The sequence below is a fragment of the Sinohyriopsis cumingii genome, chromosome 4, assembly GCF_028554795.1.
Source record: "Sinohyriopsis cumingii isolate HCF-2022 chromosome 4, ASM2855479v2, whole genome shotgun sequence".
NCBI lineage: Eukaryota > Metazoa > Mollusca > Bivalvia > Unionida > Unionidae > Sinohyriopsis > Sinohyriopsis cumingii.
The window spans coordinates 85,896,202-85,923,804 of record NC_142964.1 but is presented as its reverse complement, the minus strand read 5'-3'; the positions used below and the strand labels follow the sequence as shown (position 1 = coordinate 85,923,804).

Genomic DNA, 27,603 nt, shown 5'->3' with positions numbered 1-27,603 from the left:
ATCTAGATTCTCCAAGACACTGTTTAACTGTAATTGTATGGCAAACTCTTGAATACATCGCTTGCAACAAGCTACCTATCAACTCCTAACTTTGATCACCTAGTGCCCATTACTAGTACCACAAGACTGTTTGACTAGCATTAGCCTTACTGAACACTGGGATAGGTTTTGGTAAATTTGCCATCTGCCTATTTCATCTTTATCGATTATATGTCTGAAGAAATATACTGTTCACACCAATCTCATTGGTTAACGGACAGGCAGACTATTTGCCAAAATCTGAAGGTTCATATACCAGCTGAAACAAAGAAGATAAACGAGTTTGCAAAGTCTGGATTTATTTGTTGGATTATGTAACCCACAAGATACAACTATACATTTTCAATAAAAACTAATATGTGTGATCTGACACTGACAAGATAATAAACTACCTTACAAGAGGATATGCTTTGATACTGGAATGATGCTGAACCACCCTACATAGGGTACAGTTTCATACTGGAATGATGCTGAACCACCCTACATTGAATATGGTTGACACTGGAATGATGAACCACCTTACAGTGGGTAGTTCGACACTGGAATGATACTAGGCCAAACCTACCAACCATGGCAAAGTATAAATGTGTATATTTAAACATCCAGCTCAAATAAAAACAGCTTTGACATATGATGGCTTTTTTAAAAAGTGAAATTTTTCAACTTTCTATCAGAAACCAACAAAAATTCAGATATTAAAATTTGAAACACCAAAAAATACAATCAATGAAAATAATTATCTGTTGATAGCATTTTCACCCTTGAAGCTATTAGACTGCAGTTTTCCAGCTAGCATTTGAGCTGAATATTAATACAAGATAGTTATTATGGTAATGACATTATTACAGAACAGTGAAACTAGAAATAAAAAACTAAAAACTTGACGATAAGAACTGTCCTTTCCATAATGGGTGCTTTGTAAAGGCCAACATTTTTGACTCATTTTTAAGTTGTCCATATGCAATCTGCATAGACCCAAATCTGCCAGCATCTAATATGCCAGCAGATCAGTGTATATGCAGTTTGTTAGGAATAATCAGAAGGACATGGACTCTGATCTGCAGCATATTATAATACAAGAGCAAATTAAGATCTATGTAATTTGCAGCTGAACTTATTAAGAACTTGGCAAACTGTAAATATTGGCCAACTCTAAACTCACACATTCAGGACTTTTAAAAATAATATTAAAAATTAAATATTTTTTTCTCTTTCACAACCATACAATACAAAAATAGATTAATTAATACATTCAAAAAGTGATTCAGAATGTTTTGGGGAAAACTAGATATTACCCAAACAATGAAAGCATGAGAATAAACAGATCCAGAAACAAAATATACATGGACATCAAAGATGTCATATATGAATGATCCTGGAGGAAAAAAAGAACAGCAAGTGTTCCACAGAACGCAGTCTCATCAGTACAATGTGCTATGATGTACCCAACTGCAAAAACTTCAACACAAACTTTAATAACAAAAAATCTTGATGACAAAAATGACCATGTCACTGTCGTTGGCTTTTGTCACCATTCTGAAAGTACAAGCATGCTAGAAATGATGATAAAGATTATGATTCCAATTCACTTCATTCAAGCACAAGATGTTAAATGCAATACTATTTGTATCAAATATGAGTACCAAGAGGTGAAAATATACTTTGAAATTGTGTTAATGGTACTGATATACGTAAAAATGGTAAACACTGGTATGATGAGATATGATATATAATGCATGAGATGTAAGATATAATATAATCCATGAGAATGATGCTTAATACATGAGATAAGAAATACAATACATAATGAGATGCGATACATAACAATCACAATACAATAAACTACATTAACCTACATGTAGTATCATCTCTATGTAAACAAAGATTACAGAAATAAAACTCGAAATAGCTTTATAGCCAGTACATCAAAATATAACCTTTTTTTATTTCAAATGATGTATATACACTTTATACAGTAAACTGATACATGACATTAAAGTGCAGTTTTAAATATTTCAGTTCATGAACTTTCTCCCACAAAATTTTGCTGCATGAACTGATGAAAAAAACAAAACAATGTTTTTTTATTCTTCTCTGCTTGTTTGAGAAAAAACAAGTGACAGTGTTTGTTCCATTCTGTAACAGTAAGAGGTCTTAGATATTTTTCTTCCTTGCGATGGTCATTACAGAGCATCTGCACATTTGAATCTTTGTATTAGCTAATTACCTAGAAATATTTTTTAATAACTAAAATATTCCAAAAAGAAACACAAAAACTCGATGGAATTGATGATGATTTAAATAATACTATTTGCCTACTGGATTACAATTAACACAAGATTATTATACATTTAAATACTATTAAATAGTAAATATTTCACGAAAGGCACATGAAATTGGAAAATCTAATGTATATACTAATTGTCCAAATGCAAACAACATAGAACCTGATCTAATAATACAATGGGCCAGCAGATCAAGGTCTACGTTGTTTGTTCTACTGATTTAATCCCAACAAACTGCACAGACCTGGATCTGCCAGTGCATTTTGCAACAGCAGACCTGGGTCTGTGCTGTTTGTGGTTTGACTTGTATCAGTTAGTTCATGTACTGTACATCAGGTAAACTGGGTAAAAACTTTCTAATCACTAATAAATAATATTCTGGACGGCATCAATCCCTGCAGTAGATTATCAGTATAATCTTCATTGATATCAGCATGCATATATATATATTGCATAAAGCAGCATTAAATCTGCAATTAATGTTGAATGATTGTTCATGCAGTACAAGTAACTCCATATTAAGCCAGTACCATTCACACTATCAAAACCTGTGTACTTCATTGTCTGATTTCCATAAAAGTTTGTCCAACTTTTTATCCTTTTCAGGAAAATAAAAAAAATGTAATATTCTTATCTAAAAAAGAACCAAAAGTCACATATATAACTAAGAAAACATACAGTATGAGAAACAGCATAAATTGACATAGGCTTTGATAGTACACATTTATTATAAGCTTCTACCTGATTGAGATCTGTGTGACCATATACAGTGTTCTAATGTAATTCCAAATGCTGGTAATGGCCCAAATGCAAGGCCAAAATGTCATAAGCCTAGCCAAAACTATGCATGTCCATTTTGTGAAAGGGTAAGATTCATCATGCCACATGCCATTTTATGCAATAACAGTAATTAAGTACAATAAAGGAAATTTTGGCATTACAATAGTCTTTATAGTATTTCAAATAGGGGATCATACACAGACCATTACTCAAATTTTGATCCTAAAAATGTCAAGTCTTTTCAGAGTTTTCCATCAACTTTTACCCAAGTAAAAAGTGTATGATTACTGTTCTTGTATAATTTTAAATATCTGTAGATGAGGTTATCCAAGTTCTACAAGAACCTAGCCACTTTACTGATCATTGGGAACTGTAGATCCAGGATGCATTAGTTTACATATCCAATGACCATCAAGTCAGCTGGTGAGGACTTACAAATGAATCAAAACAAAGAAAAATGTAGTTTTGGTGGGAAATATGTAATTATGTAATATTTATCTGCTATTATCTCAATGCTATCTCTTTCCGATGACAGTAACCAGTCCAAGGTGAAAATTCCCTCTTCCAATTATTAACTGGATTCATAAAACAAAAACAACCAGGTCCCAGTCTGATGTCCTAGTAACATATACATGTATTCATTTGGAATATTCTCCTTCTGTAACTTGGACCTAGATCAAAGGACATCAAAGCATGGAGGGCAGAAGGAATTGGGTAATAACAGCAAGTAAGTATTACATAATTAAAATTAGTCTACCCCCACCCCACCCAAATAAAAACATTTCAATATCAGTAATTTATTACCTGTCATAACATTGCCAACTTGACTAGGTGGAGGGAGATTGAAGGACCCCATAAAAGACTGTCAGATATAATTTAATGGGGCTGCAGGTGGCAAATGGTCTAAAGTAATTGCCTTTACCAATCACTGCAATCTCACCTCTATCTGTGTAGGTTCAAGTCTTGGCTCGACCAATGAGGGTATTTAAGAAAGCATGCAAGTAGCTTCCCAAGAGTAGGAGATCTTACCCAGGTTTTCCTTCACCAGTTATTCTGGCTGCCATGTATAGCATATTGTGTGCTGAAAAATGGCATTAACCCCACAACAATATAATTTACCATCTTCAGTAGGAAGATGATTTGCTGACAACTTCTTGGACACACAGAAGAGCTGAATGTGTAAATGAGAATGCTTTGATGCACCATCCAAAAGGCAGCTTATATGTCTTCTGAAGAATAAAAGCCCCAAAATGCAGCAATATATCATAGCTAATTGATTTCCATAAATGAAAGATCTCTCAGTGAGACTGATCAGCTCTCTTGATAGTCAAACTAATCCACTTAGAAATAATGGCTACTGAAATATCAGAGGTAGCTCAGAGTTTGAAAAATATATTTCTGACCATTTCTTTTCCCTTCTGACTGAGACAAAATAGAAACACAAGTCCATGAAAAGATAAAGAAGCCTATCTTGATCATTCATAACATGCATCCAATGGAGACTAGGGATTTGATTTGGCTCAGGCACTAACAAAATTAGCTGAATCTTGGGGTTTTGGCAAAGAAGAGAGACAGAGTCATTACCATGGAGATGAAAGCAGCCCTCCTCTACCAATAATGCATGAACTGCTCTCCTCCTCCTAGATGATGTCAACAAAAGGATGAAAACTGTCTTTAAAGGAAGTTTCTCAAAAGAATCAAGGGAGGTTCAAATAATGAGCAAAGAACACAAGGAAGATTCTACTTGGCATTAATGTGCAAGAAACTGGAAAAGTTTTTAAAAAATTTTAAAAAGTGTGATGGTTTTGTCTGACCCAGTGGAAGAGTCCAAAGAAAACATACGAGCATTAGATGTAGCAGCTCTGCAATCCTTAATGGTGGAAACCGAGCAATTTTTTCTTCAAGGAGAAATAAGAAAATCCAATATAGTGGTCAAAGATGAGCACAATGGATCAATGTAATGTTGACTGCACCAGTTATAGAAAACTCTTCCATTGGCATCACAAATTTCACATGATGACTGCCTCCTAGCCTGAACAATGCAGTCTGCATCCCTGTTAAAATTTTTATCTTGGCAGACAGAGTGATACAAGCCAGGCATGATGGTGGAGTATCTGTACACCTATACATTCTAATATCACGTTGATAAGTCACAAAATGGTAGTCTGTCATTCAGCCTGAATGGAAAAAAGTTTACTACTGGCTTCTCCAACAGATGAAAAAGACTGCTAGTGAATAGTACAGAGATCATACTCTGAGAACTTCCTTACCTTGACAAGCTACCCATTAGAATACATATCTTTTTAAGTGGAATGGTCAGACTGTGATTTTATCCAAAGCTGTCCATCAAAGGAGGTTTCCGACTACCAAGCAAAGAGAAAAAGCACAAGTGCTTCCTTGGCATATGAGGTATGCCAGGACTGATATGTCCATGATGACCATAACAAAACCGTGTCATACGAGATCGGCACACCATCATAGTGCTATAAAACAGCATGCACTTCTGGATTGTTGTTGGCAGGGAAGAGTCCTGATCACACCACGCACCCTGAAGGACTGCCCCAATTATGGGGCATATCACAAGTCCTGCCAAACATCTGTACCGATTTATCCTCCAGCTGAGGTGGTGATGAAATTTGGATCCCAACAGAATCTCTGCAAGGTCTCCAGTTTACTACTGGCAAAGAACTGAAGGGGAACTAGATCTGCTGCCATGTGAAGGGTCCTCAGAAGAGAGAGGCAGAGGCCAGCAGACAGTGATGAACACTGCCATTGTGAGAGTGAGTACTGAAGTAATCCTGTTAGTAAGGACACAAGCCCTGCCAAGTTTATGAGGAGATTCAACCACATGTTAAGTGAATTCTGCAAGGAATTAATTACACCCTCTCCAGATTGGGGATAATAATAAAATGAGTCACTGTTCTCAAACAGGGTACTTCCTTTACACTAAAAAGTTGGGACTCTGGATATTTGCAGCCTCCTACAACAACGAAGTACTAGTGATCCTATCCAAGTAATAATCTGGCAATGTTCGTGTACCAAAAATTACTGATATTGGGTCCTTTCTGGAAATGGTGAGTTAACATCTTTGAGCTGTCAAGTGGCAAAGGCCCATTCTCAGTTTATTCTTCCTGCTCCCGCACTATGGATATCTAAAGTAAGAAAAAACTATTGATCTCTATGTCCCACACTTCGTCGACCCACAAAGCAAAGGACATCCCTTCAGGCAACCATGCTTCATGGATGCCAATGGGGTGGATATCAGCCTTTTCATGACAATATATGCCAATTTCTTGTGGCATCGCTGAAAGAAAATTGCAAGAACAAATACACACACAAAACCTTGAACAAAATTTAACCTAACACCAGTATCAATGGGAAATAAATTTATGGCCACAGCAGCTTAACTAGCATAAGCACACAATAATAATTGGAGTTGGGAATTTTTACCTTAGGCTTAGAACTAGCACCTGTGAAAGGGATAGCAATGTAATAACAGTAGATAATGTATTACTGATATTAAAACCTAAGTTCAATCAAGTTGTTAAAATTCTCTATTTGAAACCAGCTGACATCACAAAGCCAGGTCTCATACCAGCCCATGTTATGATAAAGAATACAACTGGGCCCTTAGTCCACAATACTTAGCTGCCATTTTCTTTTCACAATATCACAACTATAAACTAATATAATTCTAATTATATTACAAAATCTCTCTTTGAAAAATACAATATGCACAAAAAATTAAACCTGAAATAAGCAGCAGCTACATATACTTTTTCACTTTAAAACTGTTCTACAAAACAAAATTATATCCATAAGCATACAACTGAACAGATACCATTTGGCTTGGATGAGAATAAATAAAACCAGTCTATACTCTATATCTGCAATTGTACCTTCATGTTTCTTGTCCTGAGAAAATATAATCTTAATATTAATATAATTAATAATAAAAAACTAACTAGAACTCGGACCAGTCTAGAAAGCTGCCAAGGTATGTCTTAAGGCAAGGCACTTTACTTCTGTTGCCCCTGCACAAAATAGTCTCTTAAGTGCTCCTGTGCCATTAAGAACATACCAATTTTTCATTCATTATGCTATGTAGTGCTTGCAAAAACAAACACTGGGGCAGCAGTGCTCTTCCTTTTATCAAGTTTACAAAATTTAATTACTAATAGTTTTTTCCAACTTCAGATGACTATAGTAGCTACATTTGTGTCCTATACACTGTTAACATTTTAAAAAAACAACAACATGCAACCATGGACTATAACTCGTCTAAATAATAATAAGTGGAAGGCTGAAAATTAAGGTCATTGCTCTCTTCTCTATATATGTGCCTTCCAAATCTGATTTGAAAATCACACAATCCAAGGTAAAGCAATGCTGAAGTTAGAAGGATAGCACTCTGGGGTTGTAACTTGTGTAAATGACGTCATGAATAATTTCATACATATCTGAGTTTACATGTTCACAGGATACTTGTGAGTGCAGTCCTGAATACTCTGTGATGGCCTTTGACTTTGAACAAGTTCTCTTGGATAGAAAATCATTGAAATTGTCTGCATGTCAAGATATTAATATTTTTCTATAAATGTTTTACAAAATAAGTTAAACATCATTCAAGGTATTCATAAGAAATATTGTCTACTAACTGGGTCTGAGAAAAATCTGTTCATACTGTTTCTATTATCCACACCAAATATATTAAAGGACCTACTCAACCTTGTAAGAAATCATTCAGTGAAAGCCTCATGTCGATATGACCATCTATTCAGAAGAGTAGCAATAACAAGCTTTTCCAGATATATTGGACATCCAAGCAGCACTACTTTCATTTAAAATGAACTAGAACATGTGATGAATGTGTTTGTGAAATTTCAAAGCCACCATCCAAGTAATTTATGATGATCAGTGATAACAAACTTGTACTAACAGGTGGACAATGGCCAGACAGATACAAGTCCACTGCATTTGGACAATTTCCATACAAAATAGACAAAATCAACTGGGAAGATAAACCTGGTAAGCAAAAGCCAGTAACTGATAAAGTATCTCCGACTATACAGAGTAATATGGACCCCAAATTCAACAAACTACAACAAATAAAGAACACAAGTTGCACACATTAAGCTAATTTTGGATTACCTCAAGATTTGTTCACTTTAAAAAAAAAAAACAATATATATATATATATATATATATATATATATATATATATATATATATATATATATATATATATATATAAAATCCTTGCCTAGTCAATTCAGGAACTAACAGGAGAAAAGCAATGACCAAAACATTATTTTAACCTAGAAATTTGTTCTCCATTATAATGTGTCTATTTAGACTCACAATGTTCTAAAAAAAAGTAAATTCTGAATTCATGAAATTTGTGAAAATTTGAAGTTAAAGAGTGAAAGCAGAGGTAATTAAACCCACACCACAAGGTGTGGGGATTCAAAAAATCTTGAGCTGCACTGTATATATACACAGTATTTAATAAGTACACCACTCCTTCGATAAATCTCACCCCGATAACTTGCGAACCTGCTCATAAGGCAGGGTCATTTTTTAAACTACAAAGTCTCACAAAAATTGACCCCTATTTGTTGAAAATGAAGAAAATTGTGATAAAAATTGGTAACCGAAACCTTGATATATCACTTGTTTTATCATTGATAACAGTTGATATGACCGGAAAATATGAATGTGTGTGATTTGGATTTTTAACGTAGCTTCAAAAAATTTTCAGTCATATCACCATGATGTCTGCAGTGTGGTAGTTTATAGTGATGTCTACCACTGGGGCATCATGTCCCACCCAGTCACATTATCCTGATACCAGGCCAACCAGAACTAGCACTAACCTCTTAATGTTGAGCACCAAGTGAGGCAGCTGTATGTACAATTTTTTAAAGTCTTTGGTATGACTTGGTCTAGGTTCAAACCTGTGACCTCCAGCATCAGAGGCAGACACTCTAACCACTTAGGCCACCAGAGTGGGCCACCTGGAAATATGAATCAACATTATGAAATTATCAACTTTAATAAAGAGTCATGTATTTTGTTAAAATTTCTTTCCAAACAAAATTCCTGGTACACAGTAAATAACAGTATACAATGAAATTTCAATGAATGAAAATGTCACTAATGCCTACTTGAAGAAGCAATTTTATAAATAAACACCAAGAACTTTTTTTCATCATGTTAAACTGACGTATTAGTTTTATCTTTTAGCTCGGTTTAAGAGTAATGATCATGAATACAATGTACCCTGTTGTATTCAAACATGAAATATGCCAATCTACCATAACAGCTCTGTCCGCAGGCGTTCTGTGAGAACCTAATTAAGTCCTAACAGTGTTTTGATACCTGATTTGTGCAAGTATTTGCTGTATTGTTGCAATGAATTAAAAGCTGACCTCCTTGTATTAGCATGTTAATTATATATTTTGAATCAAATAAAGGGGGTGGAATAAATGAAAAGTTAATAGGCTGCAAATCCAACCTGTGTAAGAGCTAGCGACCCTGATCAAGTGTCAGGTCAACTCATTTCAAGTGATCAATCAAACACCATTACAAAATTTTAGGTCAGCTTAATATAATTAAACTACCTTAAATTAGTATAATCAGACACACACGTGATGAAAGATACAAAGACAACCAAGTAAAATGAATACTTGATGAAATAAAATTCTGGTTCAAAGATATGTTTTATTAATGAAAAGCTACTTTCAGAGTTTTAGTTAACTTGTAATTCCTGAACTGGCACTTTGAGATTTCCTCATGGTTGAGAAATTTTACTATTACTTGCAATGAAATCATGGCATCAATATTTTACTAACAGACAATAAAAACAAATTGACTTTCAATGTTGATGGCTGTTTCATGAACTATGTGTTCCGTTTTTTTTTTTTTTAATAAAAGGGATCTCATCTGATTGTGAATTTAATTCAATAACCAGTCTGGTTCCCTGCTTATTATGGTCCTTGTGAAGCAGTCCACAAAGGCAAGGAACATACAGATCAGGGAACCGAATACTCAGCAATATAAAGCAGTGATGCCATACACAATGTTTTTACGTACACATGGAAGATTGTTGAAACCAGTTGGAATAATGTTAACGATCTCTCAGCGGTTGGGCATCTTGAAAAAAAATGTCATTTAAACATCAAAACGAATAACTCTGTTAGAAAATGCACTTTATTGACAATTATTTCCATCATGATTTTAAAGCATATATTCAGCCATTGAAAAGACTGGTTCACTCCCCCCCCCACCCCACCCCAGCAGTTCTCTCAATGCCCAGCAAGGACTGCGTTATTTCATATTGTTAAGGAGGTTCCTCAATAACTCGCGCCCTCACTTATAGTGCAGTCTATGTTTTTGGACCCTGCAGTTATCAAGGGAGAGGTGTACTTCTGATTCAAGCAAAAATATGAAGATTCTACAGTTTTGCTGTTATTTTTAATTAAAACTGTATTGATGAAGTACAATGTGGTTTAATGTGAAATTAAATTTTAACAGGTAAGGTTCCTACCTGTAATTAGAGATTAAATACTTGGATTTACCGTTGTTTTAGGTACATTATTCATTCAAACAGATTATTACAACTGTTGTGTAAATTTTAATCATAAAGAATTACAGAAAATAAACAAGTTTTTTTACAAGTATTCTCCAAGGTTTTTTTTATGCAAGTATATTCAGTGACAGTTTCATTTGAATGAAGGTTTTATGTAAATATATTTTCCTATATCCTTTCATCATGAACATTTTCTTAATTTCAAATATTACTAATACTTTATACTTTTCTCTATCATTACTGATCCAACACTTATAAAGACACTGAATGGAGATGCAGCTACCAAATACTGCATACATGTGCACTGTAACAGAAATAAAATGCTTTATACTTGGGTTGGGGTGTGTGTGCGATAATTGTTAAATAAAACAAACATTAAAAAAATCAATTTATTACATATATGAATTTAAATTATAAAAAGGCTGTGCCTTCTTGATTACTTGGAATATATCAGTATTAAAATAGGGGTGTGGTTTTCTGCATAACACAATGCCAATTTTTCATTGTGAATTTAAAATTCTTGGTTCAGATCAACCACAAAAAACACGCAAACAATGGGTACCCCACAAAAAAGTGAAACAACAGAATTCATGGAGATGAAAAGACGATTCTAAAGTGATATGCAAACTGTAGGTGAAAATATTAAAATGTGAAGAAAAAACAAACATAAAAATGTATGCATTAATGAAAGACAGGTCAAAATTCTACAAGACAGTTGCATTCCAATACTGGTTGGAGTACAATCAAGATTTAAGTAAAATTATGAAGGCAAACTTTTAAAGGTTCAACCAAAATTTCAGCATTTATCAGTAAATTTTAACAATTTTTTTGATGTAATGACCAAACAAAATCCAAATGTGTATGAAACCAAATTGACTTAGATGTGTTTGTTTTGGTTAAAATAAAGGCTTCAGAATGAGAAAACACTAGTTTGAAATTGTTAGATCTTCAGAAAGACTGACAAAAGTTGGTCCAAATCAAATCCTTTTAAAGTTTAAATTTAAAGGGCTATAGGGTCATGGGTCAAGAAGCTCAAATTATCTGAACAAATACCACTATGTTTCCACAATACTGAAAAGAGATGAAAATGATGACAGAGAGAAGCACAAATGCAAACAGCATAGTCCTAGATGTAAAGTCCTGTAGTACTCTATGAAAACAAGGTCTAAGCTAATGCATTATGTGCTGGCTAGCAAACCAAAATCTGTGATATAGTCCCAGATGTAGAGTACTCTAATACACAGTACGAGTGGGTCTAAGCTAACGCATTATGTGCTGGCTGGCAAGACCAAGGTCTGTGCTCTAGTCCCAGATGTTATGTCCTGTAATGTGATATAGTCCAGATGTATTGCCTGTAACAATGTAACAACAATGGTCTATGCTGATGCATTATGTGCTGGCTGGCAAAGGACTGCTATAGTCCCAGATGTCAACTGTAATACAATGTAAGAAAATGGTCTGATATTGCTGATGAAACAGTGGTACCTGTGTTTCAAATTTGCTAATAAAGATAAAAAGAAAAATACTTTTCTGATATAAAATGAATCATGCATATGATGATGATCAAGTCATTCTCATTATCTGAGGAATACGAGTAAAATTCACTGAGCTTGATACAAGCTGGTAAATCAACAATTTTGATACAGTCCATTGTCACTGTTCTATTACATACATACTTTCTACAGTTTCATTTGCATAAAAAACTTAATTCAAACTGAGTTAGAGTCTTGATTATTGTACATCTAAACTGTATGAACACACACACACACACACACACACACACACACATGGAATCAGGGCCGGCGCTACCATATAGGCAAACTAGGCAGCCGCCTAGGGCACTGATTTCAGGGCGCGCATTTCTCCAAATCAACAATAGTTTTGAAAAATAAATAAATTTCAGTTTTATTGTGGGTTGTTTTTTATCCTGGTTTATTTCATACAGGGACAAATAATCGGGTAGATTCAATCTGACCGAAACACCGAAATATATTGTTGGGGGGGCAGCGCCAGAATCTAACCTTGCCTAGAGCGCCAGCCCTGCATGGAATATATTAACAGCTACATTTTCCATTAGTGTTTGGCTATTTAAAGTATTAAAGCATTCAAATAGTTTCATCTATTACAGTAACTTTAGTTAAATGAGGCTGCTTTTGTGAATTGGTAATTTCTTGTGTGCAATTTAAAAACTGTTAATTTAGTGCTTCATATTCCTTGAACTATTGATACATTTACATCTATGGTTCAACTATGACTGCCTGGAAAATAATTTTGTGAATTATTTTGTGTCCTTCTGTTTCACTCATGTATACATCCAGTCTTCTTTGCATGCAATATCAACTGTAAATATCTTAAGAATATGCAAGCAGAAAATGAGTATAATTGTTTAGCAAATGTTAAAGTTGTAGAGCTATTTGTTTTACTGGCATAACCATACCTGCAATGCATGGTCAGCCAAACAGAAATAGTTAAATATAACAGACACAGACCCTGTATTCTCAACAGTGTCTAATGATGAAATTCAAACTCAAATTTCACAATCTTGACTGTCCATAAATTAATGAATAATACAGTCAGAATCATAAGACTTTAACAATTTCCTTGCCTCAAGTCCCTTTAAAGGGCTGCTAAATATCAATCTGAAATGAGATTGGAGCTTCTTGCTCAAGAACAAAGAAAACTGAGCAGCCTGCTCCCAGTCTTATAACTGTTCAAGAAAACGGGGCAGCCTGATTCCACATTTTAAAACTGCTCAGCCACGAAAACAAGGTGGCCTTCTTCCACATCTTAAAACTGTCTGATCACGAAACTCATGTTCAAAGTCTAAAAATATGATATTTTGTAACTTTAATTACAATCAAGAACTTGAACCAGAACATACAGGACTTGTCACTTCTTGGTTTTCTCACTTTAAAGCCACAATGCAAATTTTAAAAGACTACTACTATCAAATGTCATTACAGGATTCTGCAGAGTGAAGCTTTTGATACTCTGTACGAGCGTGATATAAAAAAGGTGTTATTTTGCACAAGCTTGATATAAAAATAAGTTACTTTGTATGACTATGATACAAAGGTGTTACTTTGCACAAGTATGATATAAAAAGGGGATGGATTTTGTTGTTCCCAGTAGCAGTCATTAAAATGTGTTTCAAAACTGTAATTCTAGATTAACTGATCAATGTAAATTATAATGCAGGAATACTGGCATGCATCTGTATTTTACAAGAATATCACTTTAATAACAGAGATTGCCTCTCCCCTATGTTGATGATACTTTACACATATCACTGCCAGTACAAGAATATTTCAAGAATGGCTCACACTTTATCAGTGACCATGTAAAATGACTTTTTCTCTCCTACAGAACTGAAGATCTTCCAAGATAAGTCCTGTTCAATCATCACAGCCGAAAACCTTTCTTTGGAATGCATGTCATGAAATCCATTTCATTTGGTTGAACCTGGTATTGAGGATGCACCTCTTTGTGTATTAAAAATATAAATAAAAGCTATACTTTAATTTCTACTATAAATTCAGTTTGGACTTGTTTTTGAGAACTTCTGTGTGACCACCTAATGTAACTCTGTATGTATGCCTGCCCCACTTGACTGTTCTTGGACTTAATATAGCTTCAATGAATATCCAAATTACTAATAATTCCCGTACAATCCAAGCCAAGAGAAATTCAATTTTGGAGAACATCACTGGACCATTCTGCAATGAAAAAAATATGAATTATTGTCAAAAGTGCACTAAATGCCTGGAAGTTATCAAATTTACAAGCAAGAGTTTATGAAATTCATTCTAACAGACTATGCATAAATCACTTACTTGATACAAAGCAAAATCTTGTACTCAACTTGTACTCATAGACAATCTAATCTGGCACCAGGGTTTTTAACAAACCCAAAAAGGACACTTTTGTCACAGAGAGGTAACCGAGTACCAAGATACGATATGCAGAGAAAAAAATGTTTCTGCTTAGTTCAAGATAAATATGCGTAAACAGTGGCACAAGTAGACTCAAGATGGGCCCATAAAATTTACAAAGGCAAAACATGTGAAGTGTCCAGGGATATAGTTAGTATCTCAGTAGGTGTGTAATACATTGGAGGAAATTCCAAATGAGATGGCAGTCAGATCATTTAGGAAATTTATTTCAATACAATGGACTGGACGGAAGATGACTTAATCTTCAATGATTTCATTCTAGATGATCAAATGAATCTGAATGAAGTCAAGGTCAGACGATGTTTATGACAACCAGATAACAGTGGAGGAATTCAGAACTTTATTTGGCAAGTCCAACAATGCTGAATTCTTGGACTTTAAGCTAGATATTTGGCACAACATTTACAGAATACTGTGAATCACAAAAGTGTGGAGTTTACTTTCTTTATTATAATACTTTTGGAATTAATAGATTTCATAATATTGTGAATTGCATCATTCTGAATTACCAATTTTACACCCTTATATGACATAATTCAACACATAATTTATTAAATAAATGGATTAAAAATGTTAAGCGTTATGGATTTCATTACGTGAAGATGGACCAAATGTAAATTGTCAGTTTATTTGTGTATATTCAACTCAATATTATCAATGTATTATCTACACTGGTTTTGTCTTTATTGGTCCTATATCTAATTCTAACCATCTATCCAGTTTGACTTTATTTTCCCCATGAGTAACTCCAACTCAATCACCATGTCACCTCTTGCAGACAGATTTGACTTAAAAAAACAACACCTGGACTTATAGGAAGGTCATAGAGAAATTTCCTTTCGCAGCCCTAATGTGCAGGTAGGAGGTGGAGTGTATAATTATTAACTTATAAGTGAGTTGATATGGCAGATTCCATAGCTGGACTCTAGTTTAATTCTGATATCATGCTTTCTTCAAACAGATCCGATATCTCCGTAATTTAGTCATGAAATTGTGATCTTGGTACAATTCTGATGTAAAAACAGTTCCATTCAGCTGGATCAGTTCATTTAAAGAATGTACTTGCCTTTTGGTAAATTTTCCTTGCCAATATAGTAATTGTTCTTAAAAATGGTGCTCATATATTCATTTGTCTTTTTCTGTATCATTGTTAAAAGTAGTTTCCAGTGTTATTTAATCTGCAGTGTAGCCATCCTTCACAGCATGCATATAGTCCATGCTAAGTGGCATGCATTACCACAGTGATTTTCTGAAATTTACTGATCTCATGGTTAGAAATATTTTTCTTTAATCCATGTTTTTGGCTCTAAGAGCTGTACATAGCATAGAGTTTACTGGAAGTGAACCCAGGAAAACGCCTTCAGCCATTTTTTTGGTAGAAAGTTCATCTTTTCTTGCCAGGGTTAGAATTTTCATCTGCTATGTATGGTCCATATTTTAAATTTTGACATCATGCAAATTGTGCTGTTATCAATGCAAACGGAACTTATCTTAGCAACTATATAAAGCGTGAATGACATGTATGAGATAAGGTCACATATAAATGCATATCTGATGAAGTTATTATGTTTTATCATTACCAAAAGTGATTTAACCAATTGGTTTGCGAACATCCACAATGTGTGCCTTTTATTTTGCGTATCATAACTCAATCAGGAAATACTGAAAGGCAAAGGGGAATGGGTCTTTATTGGTTTTTTTGTTGTTTAGTGTTAGTGGTGCTCCTCAATAAAGGATTGAAATGTTCTCTGACATATCTGGCTGGGGTATTCTGAAAAAAGACATTTCAAAAATACTTTTAAAAAAATGTCATAATGTCATTAATATGTGTATAATACATTTGCTTCTTTTCTGCTACTGAACTTGTCTCTCCAAAATAGATTAAAGATCACAATTTCTTATATATCTTAAAAACGATGTACCATCAGTTTTGAATTCTTAAAAAGGGTTTTGTGGAAGAATACATGATGCCTGCAAATATTAATGTTAGTGTTAACTATAACAATGTTTATGTCATTGCTGACTGAAACTATGTTGATGTCACTGCAAGGTCTATTCTTTAACTGAACATTCTGGGAGAAATCCCTGCCCTACCTCATTTGAAAAAAGTGGGGTGGGGTGGGGGAATTTACTGACTACAGGAGGGATTTCATTAAAAAAAAAAGGTATGGACCGAAATTTTTTTTAACGTGGGATTATCACACATAATGTTGATTTCTGAGGCACTTTTAAATTCTATTTTAGAAATCAGTGCAAATCTTGCTATCTGATGACCTTGAACAGACCTTGCATTGTTGGTTACAATAATGATCTCACTGTTGACTGCAACAATTATGATGTCACTGCCGACTAAAATATGATGTCACTATTGATCACAATGTCGTTGTAATCAGCCATGACAATGTCACAACTGACTACAATGATCATGTCACTGTTAACCACAAAAATGTCCTGTCCATTAAGTTATGCTGTATGTCTCAAATTCTAATTATGCATACAATAATGGCAATTTAAAAAATAAAACAAAATTCTGATGAAGAGCAGCTAAAAGCTTAGTCAATTCATCAAGACAAAAACATCAACATTCAAATATAACAATTACACATAATCATCATAATTTAGCGTTTATACTAGAACAATTTTCATAAAGTTTTGACTTTTTTCCTCTCTAAAGTGACAAAGTTGCTTAAACTTTTTGGCAAAATTTATTACATATTTATTTTATCTGCTAATTATAATTTGACAAATCAAAAATCATAAAAGTGTCGACCAATTAACATGAAAAAAGTATTCCCTCAGATAATCCAATTTTAATCAAGTTGGACAAAACATGCAACTTTTACTAGATATGTCATTAGTTCAAATTCTTAAAAGCAGGGAATTCCCTCAAAGTTCTAATATTAAGATACTATTTATCTTAATTTGTAAACATTATAATGCGAATACCTTTGAAGATATCCTCACAAATTTTAGGGGAATTACATAATAAATATTTTGTGATTCCCAGCGATATATAAACGCCAAGTAAAGAACTATCATGCTGGAATACTTACATTTACTGCTCGTAGTTGAAAATAATCATAAAACATCCAGGTGACTATATGAACTCCGAAGAAGATGTAGAAATTCATGTTCAGAAAGTAATGAGCACACCAAGCCCCATACAAGCCAAGAGCTATGCATTCAGATAATGGTTCTACGACTCCACTCACAAGAGGCATCATGTTTAGTCGTAATCTTAGCCATCTAAAATGAAGATGCATACAATGTATAGAAGCAATCACAAACTGGCATGAAGTAAACAATTCCTATGTCTTGCTCGCAATACTCTGAATTCACTTATTTTAAATGGAATTCATTTTTTGTGGTTTTGTGAAAAATTATATTTTCACTGGCACTTACATTAGACTATTGCAGAGATTATCCTCTAGTTTCTACAGAAAAATCATTATTTATTGAGCTATTAAATTTATGGTTTGAAACCACAAAATCAAGAGGACCAATACCACTCACCTGAGTAGCTGAGGTGTCTTCCTATGAATGCACATTTACACACACATTTAAACTGTAAAGGGGAAAGGAAAGCCTAGAACACATACTTGCTATATTGTCTATTAAAGTTGTGGCGATTCATCTTCTTTTCTAGCCCATCCATCCATATATATATATAGTTGTTGTTGTAGGGCTTAACGCAATTTTCCAGCACACGATAGGTTATACATGGCGGCCAGTATTAATGGTGGAGGAAGAACCCAGAAGAACTCGAACCCACACAGACAGGTGAGATGGCAGTGATCTGGGGAGCACTTTAAACAACCCAGGGCCCCATATATATATATATATATATATATATATATATATATATATATATATATATATATATATATATATATATATATATATATATATATAATCACTTTATCTGCATAAAGAGGAGTGTAATTTATACAACTAGCATTGTACCCTTGATCTGGATCTCTCCAGTGTTTTACTACTGTCATTCCAAGAGAATGAAAATATAGACTTCCGCTGAATTTCACTCACTACTGGTGTGTGCATATGCGTGTATGCATGCGTGTGTGAAAATATATGGATGAAATAATCACCTATGGGTTGTTTTCATGTAAATATTTTACTGGTACAGCTTCTCTGTCATCTTGCAATCATAAAAATATATACATATCGATGAGTGCATCGTTATCTATTGCAGTAGATAGATTTTCATCTGAGATGGTGCATGCAGTTGCACATATTTAGCTGCTATAAGTATACTGTAAGTTGCTTGAAATGTGTTTATTTACATATGATAAATGACATTTTTCTTCAAGCAGGTAGAAATGTTATACAACATGTAAGGTGCATGATACATGGGAGAAAACTCTACTAGGTCTACATATATCTAAATGGATCTAGGCCTGAAGACGTATAACAAAACTGGGATAGGATCACCGTTCATTTTATGTAAATATTGTCTGATACAATTTACACCAAGCATAAGTATAATCCAAATGCAAGTTTAAAACCATTATTGTTAACAGAACTAAAGAACTATTTAAATATTTTCAAGATTATTTATCTTTTTCAGGTGGTGGGTATGTGCATATACTACAAACACGTGCACCAAATATTTTTCATAAAAGACTTGCATATTTCATTTATGAAAAACATGTCCATAGTTTTGATAATGTTTTCAAAGTGTTCATACAAACTCGACAAGCTATGCTGTTCTATATAATGTTAATTTTTACAGGCTAGGATGCTGTGAATGATGTCAAACTGTACGTGCAAATTCAACAGGCTGCTCTGAATAATGTTGTCAAATGGTATGTACAGATCTGACAGGCCAACTTGCACTGAATGATGTTGTCAAATGGTATGCACAAACTCAACAGCCTAGGATGCATTGAATGATGCTGTCAGATGTTACTTATGCACCAACTCAACAAGGCAGGATATTCTGCAATGTCAAAATTAGTCAAGAAGATTATAGAAGAATAATTGACTTTATTTCTACAAGCAGATATACTGATGACAGTTTGAGCAACTAATCCTGCCATTTCAGAAGATAAGTCCTTCAAAGTCTTTTTTATTTATTGGTATTGATCACACTGTTTGGAGGACAGGAATCATTTTTATAAACTTTTAAAATCTTGACCATGGAAACTTCTGCATTCATTTCTGCTGGGCAATTTTGAAAAGTTTAAAACTGCAAATGTTGAAGGATGGATCCATGATGTATTATAAAGGTATGGAGGTACCATAAGACTAGCATACTATATGGCAACTGGGACAAGAATTTACCTTTTTTTTTGTGAACAAACTTGGAAAATCTTCACCTACAGAAAATAAGTTTAGAAACAGAATTTGTGAGGAAAGTTGAATCATCGGGGATTATAAAATTACAAAAGTTGAATTCATATTAAACAATCAAAGGCTACCAATGCATGCTGGCTACTGGAATTTAGCACACAAAGCCTATATAAGCCAGTTCAAGGTATATTTATCACTAATTGTGGGTCTTAACAAGACACCTTGATCTTTCTCCTAATGACCATGATTCAGTGGAGATTGAAAAAAGTTTCTCTTGCAAAGTGAGTATATATCCACCCCAGGAAATACAACGGACAAAGTTAAACAAAGTAAATGGACATTTTTTTCTGGCAAGATCAATTAAGTTCATGCGATCTTTAAAAAATTTAATTCCACAACTTTTCCAAAACATGTCCAAGACCTTTTTACCAATTTCAAGAGTACCCATTACATAAATTTACGACCTCTAATATTTATCTAACATAAATTTAACACAAAAAATGTATTTTACAGCTGGCTTTGGGCATAATTCATCCTATTGGATAGGTCATTCTCTTCTGAGTGCCATGAGTATAATGATTTTGAATGGCTGTCAGATCCCTGGATGTATTCTGAATGTGAGGTTTTAGGGGAACCTACTTTAGCAAATCCATTATCAGGTTAAGTAGGTTGGTAAAACTTTTGCACTGGCAAATAAAAATGCAACTGGATAATCCAAAATAAAGAGCAATCAGATAATCCAAACTAACGCAATTCCATAACTTTTCTAAAACTTAGAATGACTTATGTAAATCAGAATGCTACATACTATGGTGTCACAATGAAAGAAGTCCACACTGGAAAAAGTTTGTACTACCATGTACCGGTAATTATTAGACTTAATTTTTGTATTTCTTTACACACTTTAGTGCCTGGCCACCATTGTAAAAGTCTATGGCAAAAGTGACAATTTCCATCTGAAAGTTTTGTGACAACAGCTAAGGTGCATATCACTAAACAATCTGGAATGAAGAGACTTTGGTAAATCTATACTGGTATAAAACAAAAATTAATATTTTATTTAAAAATCAATACAGGCATCTATATGACCACATTCAAATATACTTTACAGAGTATGTGTACCTTGTTAATGGATGTCAAATGTCTGCCTGAGCTTCAATATTATGACAATATTGGAGGCATTCTTTGCTCCAGGCATTTCAACCATGGCTTTATAACAAAAAAATGTAAACAAAAAAATGGATAATAGCTATGTACTAACCTGACCATTCTGTCCTTATATCCACATACAGATGACACAACCACATTCTGTTGAGCAGGGAAGGCTGATACCACAAGGCGATAGCCCCTGAAAAAAAATCACATATAATGAACTAATTTAACTTCTGAAAGCCAAACTCAAGACTGGCAGTTTACAAAATACAACTAGTTACAACTGTGTTTCTAAGAAATATATCATTTGAAGAATAAATGACAGCATTTCACATTTTTATACTTTGCAAAGGTTGTTTTCATTACGTATATCAGAGCATCAAATGAATTTACCAACAAAGTCAACAATGTGCAAAGACAACATAAAATTAGTGTAAATTTCTACTGGTTCTCAGATTTCCTCCACTTTAAAGGTCAACTTAAACCACCACATGTGGTACTGAAAGACTTAAAGTTTCTTACACATGTATATTCATTATCATACATACCAAAAGAAGTTCAAACAATATTTTTTTTACTGAAACACAATGCCAACAATGCTTTTCTTTCTAAACTGTACCTAGCCTGGCAAATGTGTCAGTAACATGGTATATTGTAGGTTTCAAGATGCCATCAGTCATGCTGGATGCTGATATTATGTGCAAGGTGTGAGTGGTATTTTTCAAGTGGTTCCAGAGGCATAATCCGAATTGGATTTTTGTGATGAGTGTGATCATAAGGTTAAACTGAAGAAGAGTGTGATTACCAATTACTTTATACCTTGATGCAAAAGAATCAAGTCTTATGGATGCAGGGCTTATCATGGTAGATTAAAGATCTAATCTCATCATTTTTTTGCGAGGTATCAATTTTGTGCATTTAGTGGTTGCTATATTCCACAATTTTAAAGACCCAACAAAAAACAATCATTTTGTGGAGAAAAAACAAGAAATCATACAAAATGTTATAAGTTAAGTAGTAATGTAAATCCAGAGATGCTGCCAGGATTTTTTAAGAGGGGGAGGTCACCCATACCTACTTTCAAAGGTGGGGGGGGGGGCATTGCTATTGCTGAATGGTAGCTGATGGGTAACAACAGTATTATAAAGAATATGCATACGTAATTTAAGACAAGAATTTATTGATTTTATAGCACTTCTTTCACAACAAGTATACAAGGTATCTGCATACATAATTTATTTTATTGAGCTGGTAAAAATTCTTCTCTGCTTCTTCTCACTCCACTTCTTTGTCAAAGCCTCGTCAAACAGGAAATTGTCTATATGACCCTTGAATCTGAATAGTCATCAGTTTATTCACTGTTTCTGATGTAAACCTATTCCTCAGACAGTATGAATTCAGTTTTGTGAACTAAATCCCCTCACACAATCTGCTGCTTGTATTGGGAGAACCACTGCAATTTTGGCCAATTTAAACAAATTAAGGAACTGGTCTTCATAATATTGGAACATACTTTTCTATAACTCTATCAAGTTTTCCCACAAGATATTTATGTTGTAAGATCACATTTTTTGCAAGGCTGTATTCAGCCATGGTTGCAGTACCATCAAAGAGTGCTTTACTGGTTACATTGCCAATTCTCTTGTCCTCTCCAAAATGTTGAATAAGAGTGTCCATTTCAGTTGGCCATGATCTGCAACATCTTTGTCAGAAAGAAATGACATATTTTTTAATCCCAAAGCTGCAAAACTTGTGGCTATTGTTTGTATGTTCTGTTGGAAATCTTTTCATCTGAGCTATAAGCTATCACAAAAGTCTTTCTTGGTCTGACCAATTTCTTTGCTTACTTCCTTCTGGTCCTTTTCCATTTCACTTTCTTTTGTTCCAAGCTTAACATCCTTTACAGAAACACATTTATCACCTTAGTCCAAATTAAGTTCATTTAAAAACAGAGTGTGATAATGGCCTTTACCTTCCTTAGCTCTCTGTGCAGAAGTACAGAACCCATCCAAAACAGGTTTCAGCAGCAGGACGGGCAAACAGACCAATTTTTAAAGGGTCTGTTCACGAAAATAAAGCTTCATACGAAAAAAAGTGAAAAATAATACAAGGTCAATAATGCTAAACCAAAGCCTCTAACAACCAATATTTTCTTTAACTGAGTTAGCTTATTTTGTTACTTTTATCTGTTGCATTAGTTTTCAAAAAATATGTGTGTTTTTTTACTACCTGGAAAGTTACTGAGGTCGCACCCTCCCTGCTGCTGTAGTGTGTGAGTAATTAAATCATTATTATATCAATAATGTAATCTCACACAGTTAGATCAGCTGAGGAGTGATTAGAGGCAATCAAAAAATATATTCCAGTCCATGACTCTGTCAAGCAAAAATTACAAGAGTGTCAGGAGTCTTTGGTGGAATTTGCAGAAAGTAGAGAACAATTATTTAAACCTGTTACAAAAGCTATTGAAAGAGTTACAAAGGCTACCAAAGATCTGCTTCTTACGTTGAAGCAAACGGCCGAAGCAAATGGAAAACTAACAGAAAGAACTAAACAAACAAATAAGATTCTACGAGAACTTCCAGGTGAAATAGCTGCTGCTCAACCAATGCAAGAAATACTTAAAAGTATTGAACAAACTCATGCTGAAATAGGTGATATAAAGGATCGTATACCAGAATCAAAACCAGAACCAGAACAAGCAAGAGATGGAATTGAATTGAATGATAAATTTACCAAAACTAGTATAAGAAATTAAAAACACGGATGAATTATCTGTGTTTGCCACGAATCAGCGAAAAAAAGTTCTGAAACCTTAGAATGCTGATGATAATGTAGGTAGTGAAGTTTGGTACAAATGGATATATCGCATACACTACAGAACTGATCAGGCACAAAATAGTGATCCAAGATATATTGCATTTATCCAGGGAATAGATAACTATCTTGAACAATTACACCAACCACAGCTAGTATTACAACAACCAGGTACAAATCCGGGAAAGGTCTTGTCACTGGTAGTGTAAAAACTCTTCTGTTACCAATAAAAATCGTTGATGATTATCACAGTGATTGAGGGTATGCAATTAGATGCAATGAATAAAATAAGATATCATACACAAAGCTCAATGTGAACCAATCATGGTCAGGGTGATAAATTATGGTGATCTAATGCCAATTTAATTTTCATCCCTGATAAATTGTGTTGCTGAATGAGTTACAGAAGATTCTACGAATGCAATACGTGGAAATGGTTTAACGGATTTACGATGTAAAAAAATAAATGAGTGGGAAAGAACAATTCGAGATAACGGAGCAACAATAAATTATGTTGCTAAACTGGGCAAGAAATTAAAATTCCCAATAACAGCAAAAAACAATAACTGGAGAGAATTCATATGAATCAAAATATAAATCAAAGGGAGCTCTGATAAATATTATTGATCATAATGCACATGTGTGGACATAGGTGGTGACAATATTTCAACAAAATTGAACTGTCAAGTTCTATAACGGTGATATATTTGATTTTATCAGAAATATCGGTAAAAGCAATCCTGTATCTGTGTGGCTGTTTCACAGTTCTAAAGAAAATTATGACAATTTAATTAAACCTCATGGAAGTATCTTATCGAAGAAAATAAATATGATCGGTTTGTAAGACCTAATGGTGAGATTTATTGAACAGAATTTCTTCATACAAAAATGAAAGATCTTGCGTCAAAATACACCAACAATCACAAAAAGTTGCTCAGTAATTGTTTGACTATTCCATCAGTTGCAGCTCATTTTGCTAGAGAGAAAAATTCATGGAAACCAGCACAGTTGGGAATTTCTTAAAAACATCCAACGCAGATTATGGAATCCCAAATACGATTATAAAGTTGTTATATCAGTTGATATGGTTGCATGTTTCCTCGGAATTGGAAAATGTTCTGAGTATTTAAAGAGATTTGGTCATCCAACACACAAAATGATCAGATCTGCGATAAATAGACCATTGCCAGATTTTGATTTGACTGGACTTGCACGAATTAAATCATTTAAGTTTTCAGAAACAATGTGGGCACGAGTAATATTAATATGGTATATGCTGAGCGCCAAGTGAGGCAGCTGTTAGTACCATTTTTGTAAGTCTTTGGTATGACTATGCCGGGGATCGAACCCACGACCACCTGTCTTGAATGTAATCGACGTCGAGGTGCTAGTTCATAAAAGTGAAGACAGTGGCAACTGAGTGTCTTCAGGAATTACTTGCAATTGTTCATATACAAATCCATACTGAGGAGCAGTTGAATCTAGTCTGTAGATTGCAGGTCTACATGTAGATGTAACCACGCTGGAAATTGTATGTGTCGTCACATCCAAATAGGATCAGTTGCTCTATTTTTACCTTCCCCAAGTTCACCAGGTTCATATAAATATCTTACAGTCACATTACCTCAGTGTTTCCCTTTACACATGTCTGTGCATCAAGGACGCACACTGGAGAAAACTGACGCCCATGTCTTGTTGCCATGCGTTTATTTTTACGCAAAGGATTCGCATAATGCGATGAGGATTTATTTAATATCCAATGCTTTGGATGAGGGATGGCATTGTGTATACTTCGAGCATAGGCATAGACTGGTTCCCTGATTGGTATGCTCCTTGCGTTGCACTCCGCTATTCGTGTAGCAGAGTGCAACGCAGGGAGCATACAAAACAGGGAACTAGACTAGCATAGGCTATGTTATGAAAGAGTTACTTCCATTAATCTTGCTAGCTCTTGTGCAATTTCCATCGAGCTCAGCAAGATGTCATCCAAATGTTTAATCTCAATGCTTGTTGCACTAGAAAGTGATCTTCAGATTAAAATTACATGCACTAAGAATCATCAGAGAAAAAAATGAAAGAAGCAGAACACAAGAGTAATTGTGTATCTAACTTTAATGAAAAATGGAGAAAATAATTCCCTTGACTGGAATACGGCACATTCATTAGGATTACTGGTGTGTCTTCTGATCACATGATTGCGAAGACTGCAAAAGTGAATAATCCATTCATGACAGGGTTTAAGAAATTTAAAATATCTGCCATTTTTAGCCACAAGATATCTAGAGAACACTTTATCACCCAAGACATTCTTTCACAACAAAGAAATCTGTAAACTTGCAGAGACAAATGCATTATTTGGATGACAAAGTCGGGGGGGGGGTATTGCAGATTTTGTTGGCTTTTAACTTTGCTGCAATAAAAGAAAGATCTTAAAGCTCAAGTGTAACTTATTTATTTGAAAGATAAATCATTAGCCTCTTTGATTTATGATACGCAGTAAATTAACTGCCATTTGGTCAATAAGATTTATTTGGCTTTTTGTATTGGCTTATATGTAATGTGTTGGTCTATAATATTGCTACAAAAAGATGTACATCTTTAAACTAAAAGAAAAATGAATAAAATTATTCTTTGAATGGACAATGCATTTGTTTGTTAATTGTGCATGTTGGTTTATTTGTATGTTTATAGAGAAAGATACAGTGGGACCCCGCTATAACGTGCTCCGTTATAACGCGAATTCGGATATAACATGGTCGTGGCATGGCTCCCGAAATTTCAGGTACTTTATTACAGGTATTTTTCTCAAAAACCAAAACATTCTTATAAGTATGAAAAATAAAATATGTAAAGAGTTTTATTATCATTTTCGAGAAGAGATTGCATATAAATTCAAATATAAGATGACTGTTGCTGAAATATCATAGACATGTATTATTCTCATACTCTTCTTAAAAGTGCAAGAAAGAACGTGTAGAAAATTTATTATCACTATGGGGAGGAAATCACACACAAATTCGAATATAAAATAATCGTTGTGTGGCTCCTAAAATTAAAAAATTTAACCAATTTCTTATAGTTTTGTGCCAAAATAAACATCAGAAATACGAACCAGTGGCTGGGCCTTTTGAGAACTTTGATCTTTGTTTACTGCTGAAAAATGACAGCTCATAAGTGTTAATATTATTATTACTGATCCTTAAGCAATGAAGCCATCATGTCTACTTTGTGTTTGTCTTGAATGCATTCCGTATACAATCGTTGCTCTAATAATATCCGACATGTGTTCTCTAAATTGCATACACAACTAAGCAACAACCAATGCGGCAGTTGATAAAAGATTCTCGCCATCTATTAATCAATTAATTTAAGTACATTGCTCATCATCAAAGTCAACTGCCAAGCTAAACTTGTTCAAATTGGGGGCAACGATTTATAAAACATCAAAGAGACAAAAGCCGCCAACACGTGCCCATGGCTTGGCGGTGTTGTTTTATGCAATCTGTTGACTAGTAAATAATGTCGTCCATTTCCTACAAATATACCCCCATTGTTTAGTGACAATTATTCTTGCTGTAGTCTTTCAAACCAATAGGAGTAAAAGTATTAATTAGTGGACATTTTTAGAATGGAAAATGGGAAACAGAAACGTAAAGCTTTTACTGTTAAAGAAAAG

General features: G+C 34.1%; 2 protein-coding genes across 4 annotated transcripts in view; one reads left to right on the top strand and one right to left on the bottom strand.

Moving 5' to 3' along the window:
* The window catches only part of LOC149801591 (NBAS subunit of NRZ tethering complex-like), a 249,282-nt gene extending 228,171 nt beyond the window's left edge, over positions 1 to 21,111 (top strand). Inside the window, exon 59 of the mRNA XM_089955839.1 lies at positions 19,399 to 21,111. Coding sequence (XP_089811965.1) covers positions 19,399 to 19,413 — 15 coding nt within the window. The 3' untranslated portion in view covers positions 19,414 to 21,111. The remainder of the gene's footprint in view (positions 1 to 19,398) is intronic.
* LOC149801590 (ceramide glucosyltransferase-like) overlaps positions 322 to 27,603 on the bottom strand; it is a 132,274-nt gene continuing 104,992 nt past the window's right edge. For all 3 annotated transcript variants that reach the window (XM_089955841.1, XM_089955842.1, XM_089955843.1), the window contains exons 9-11: positions 21,220 to 21,306; positions 17,702 to 17,894; positions 322 to 14,411 (exon numbers count right to left, since the gene is read on the bottom strand). In XM_089955841.1, coding sequence (XP_089811967.1) covers positions 14,223 to 14,411; positions 17,702 to 17,894; positions 21,220 to 21,306 — 469 coding nt within the window. In that variant the 3' untranslated portion in view covers positions 322 to 14,222. The remainder of the gene's footprint in view (positions 14,412 to 17,701; positions 17,895 to 21,219; positions 21,307 to 27,603) is intronic.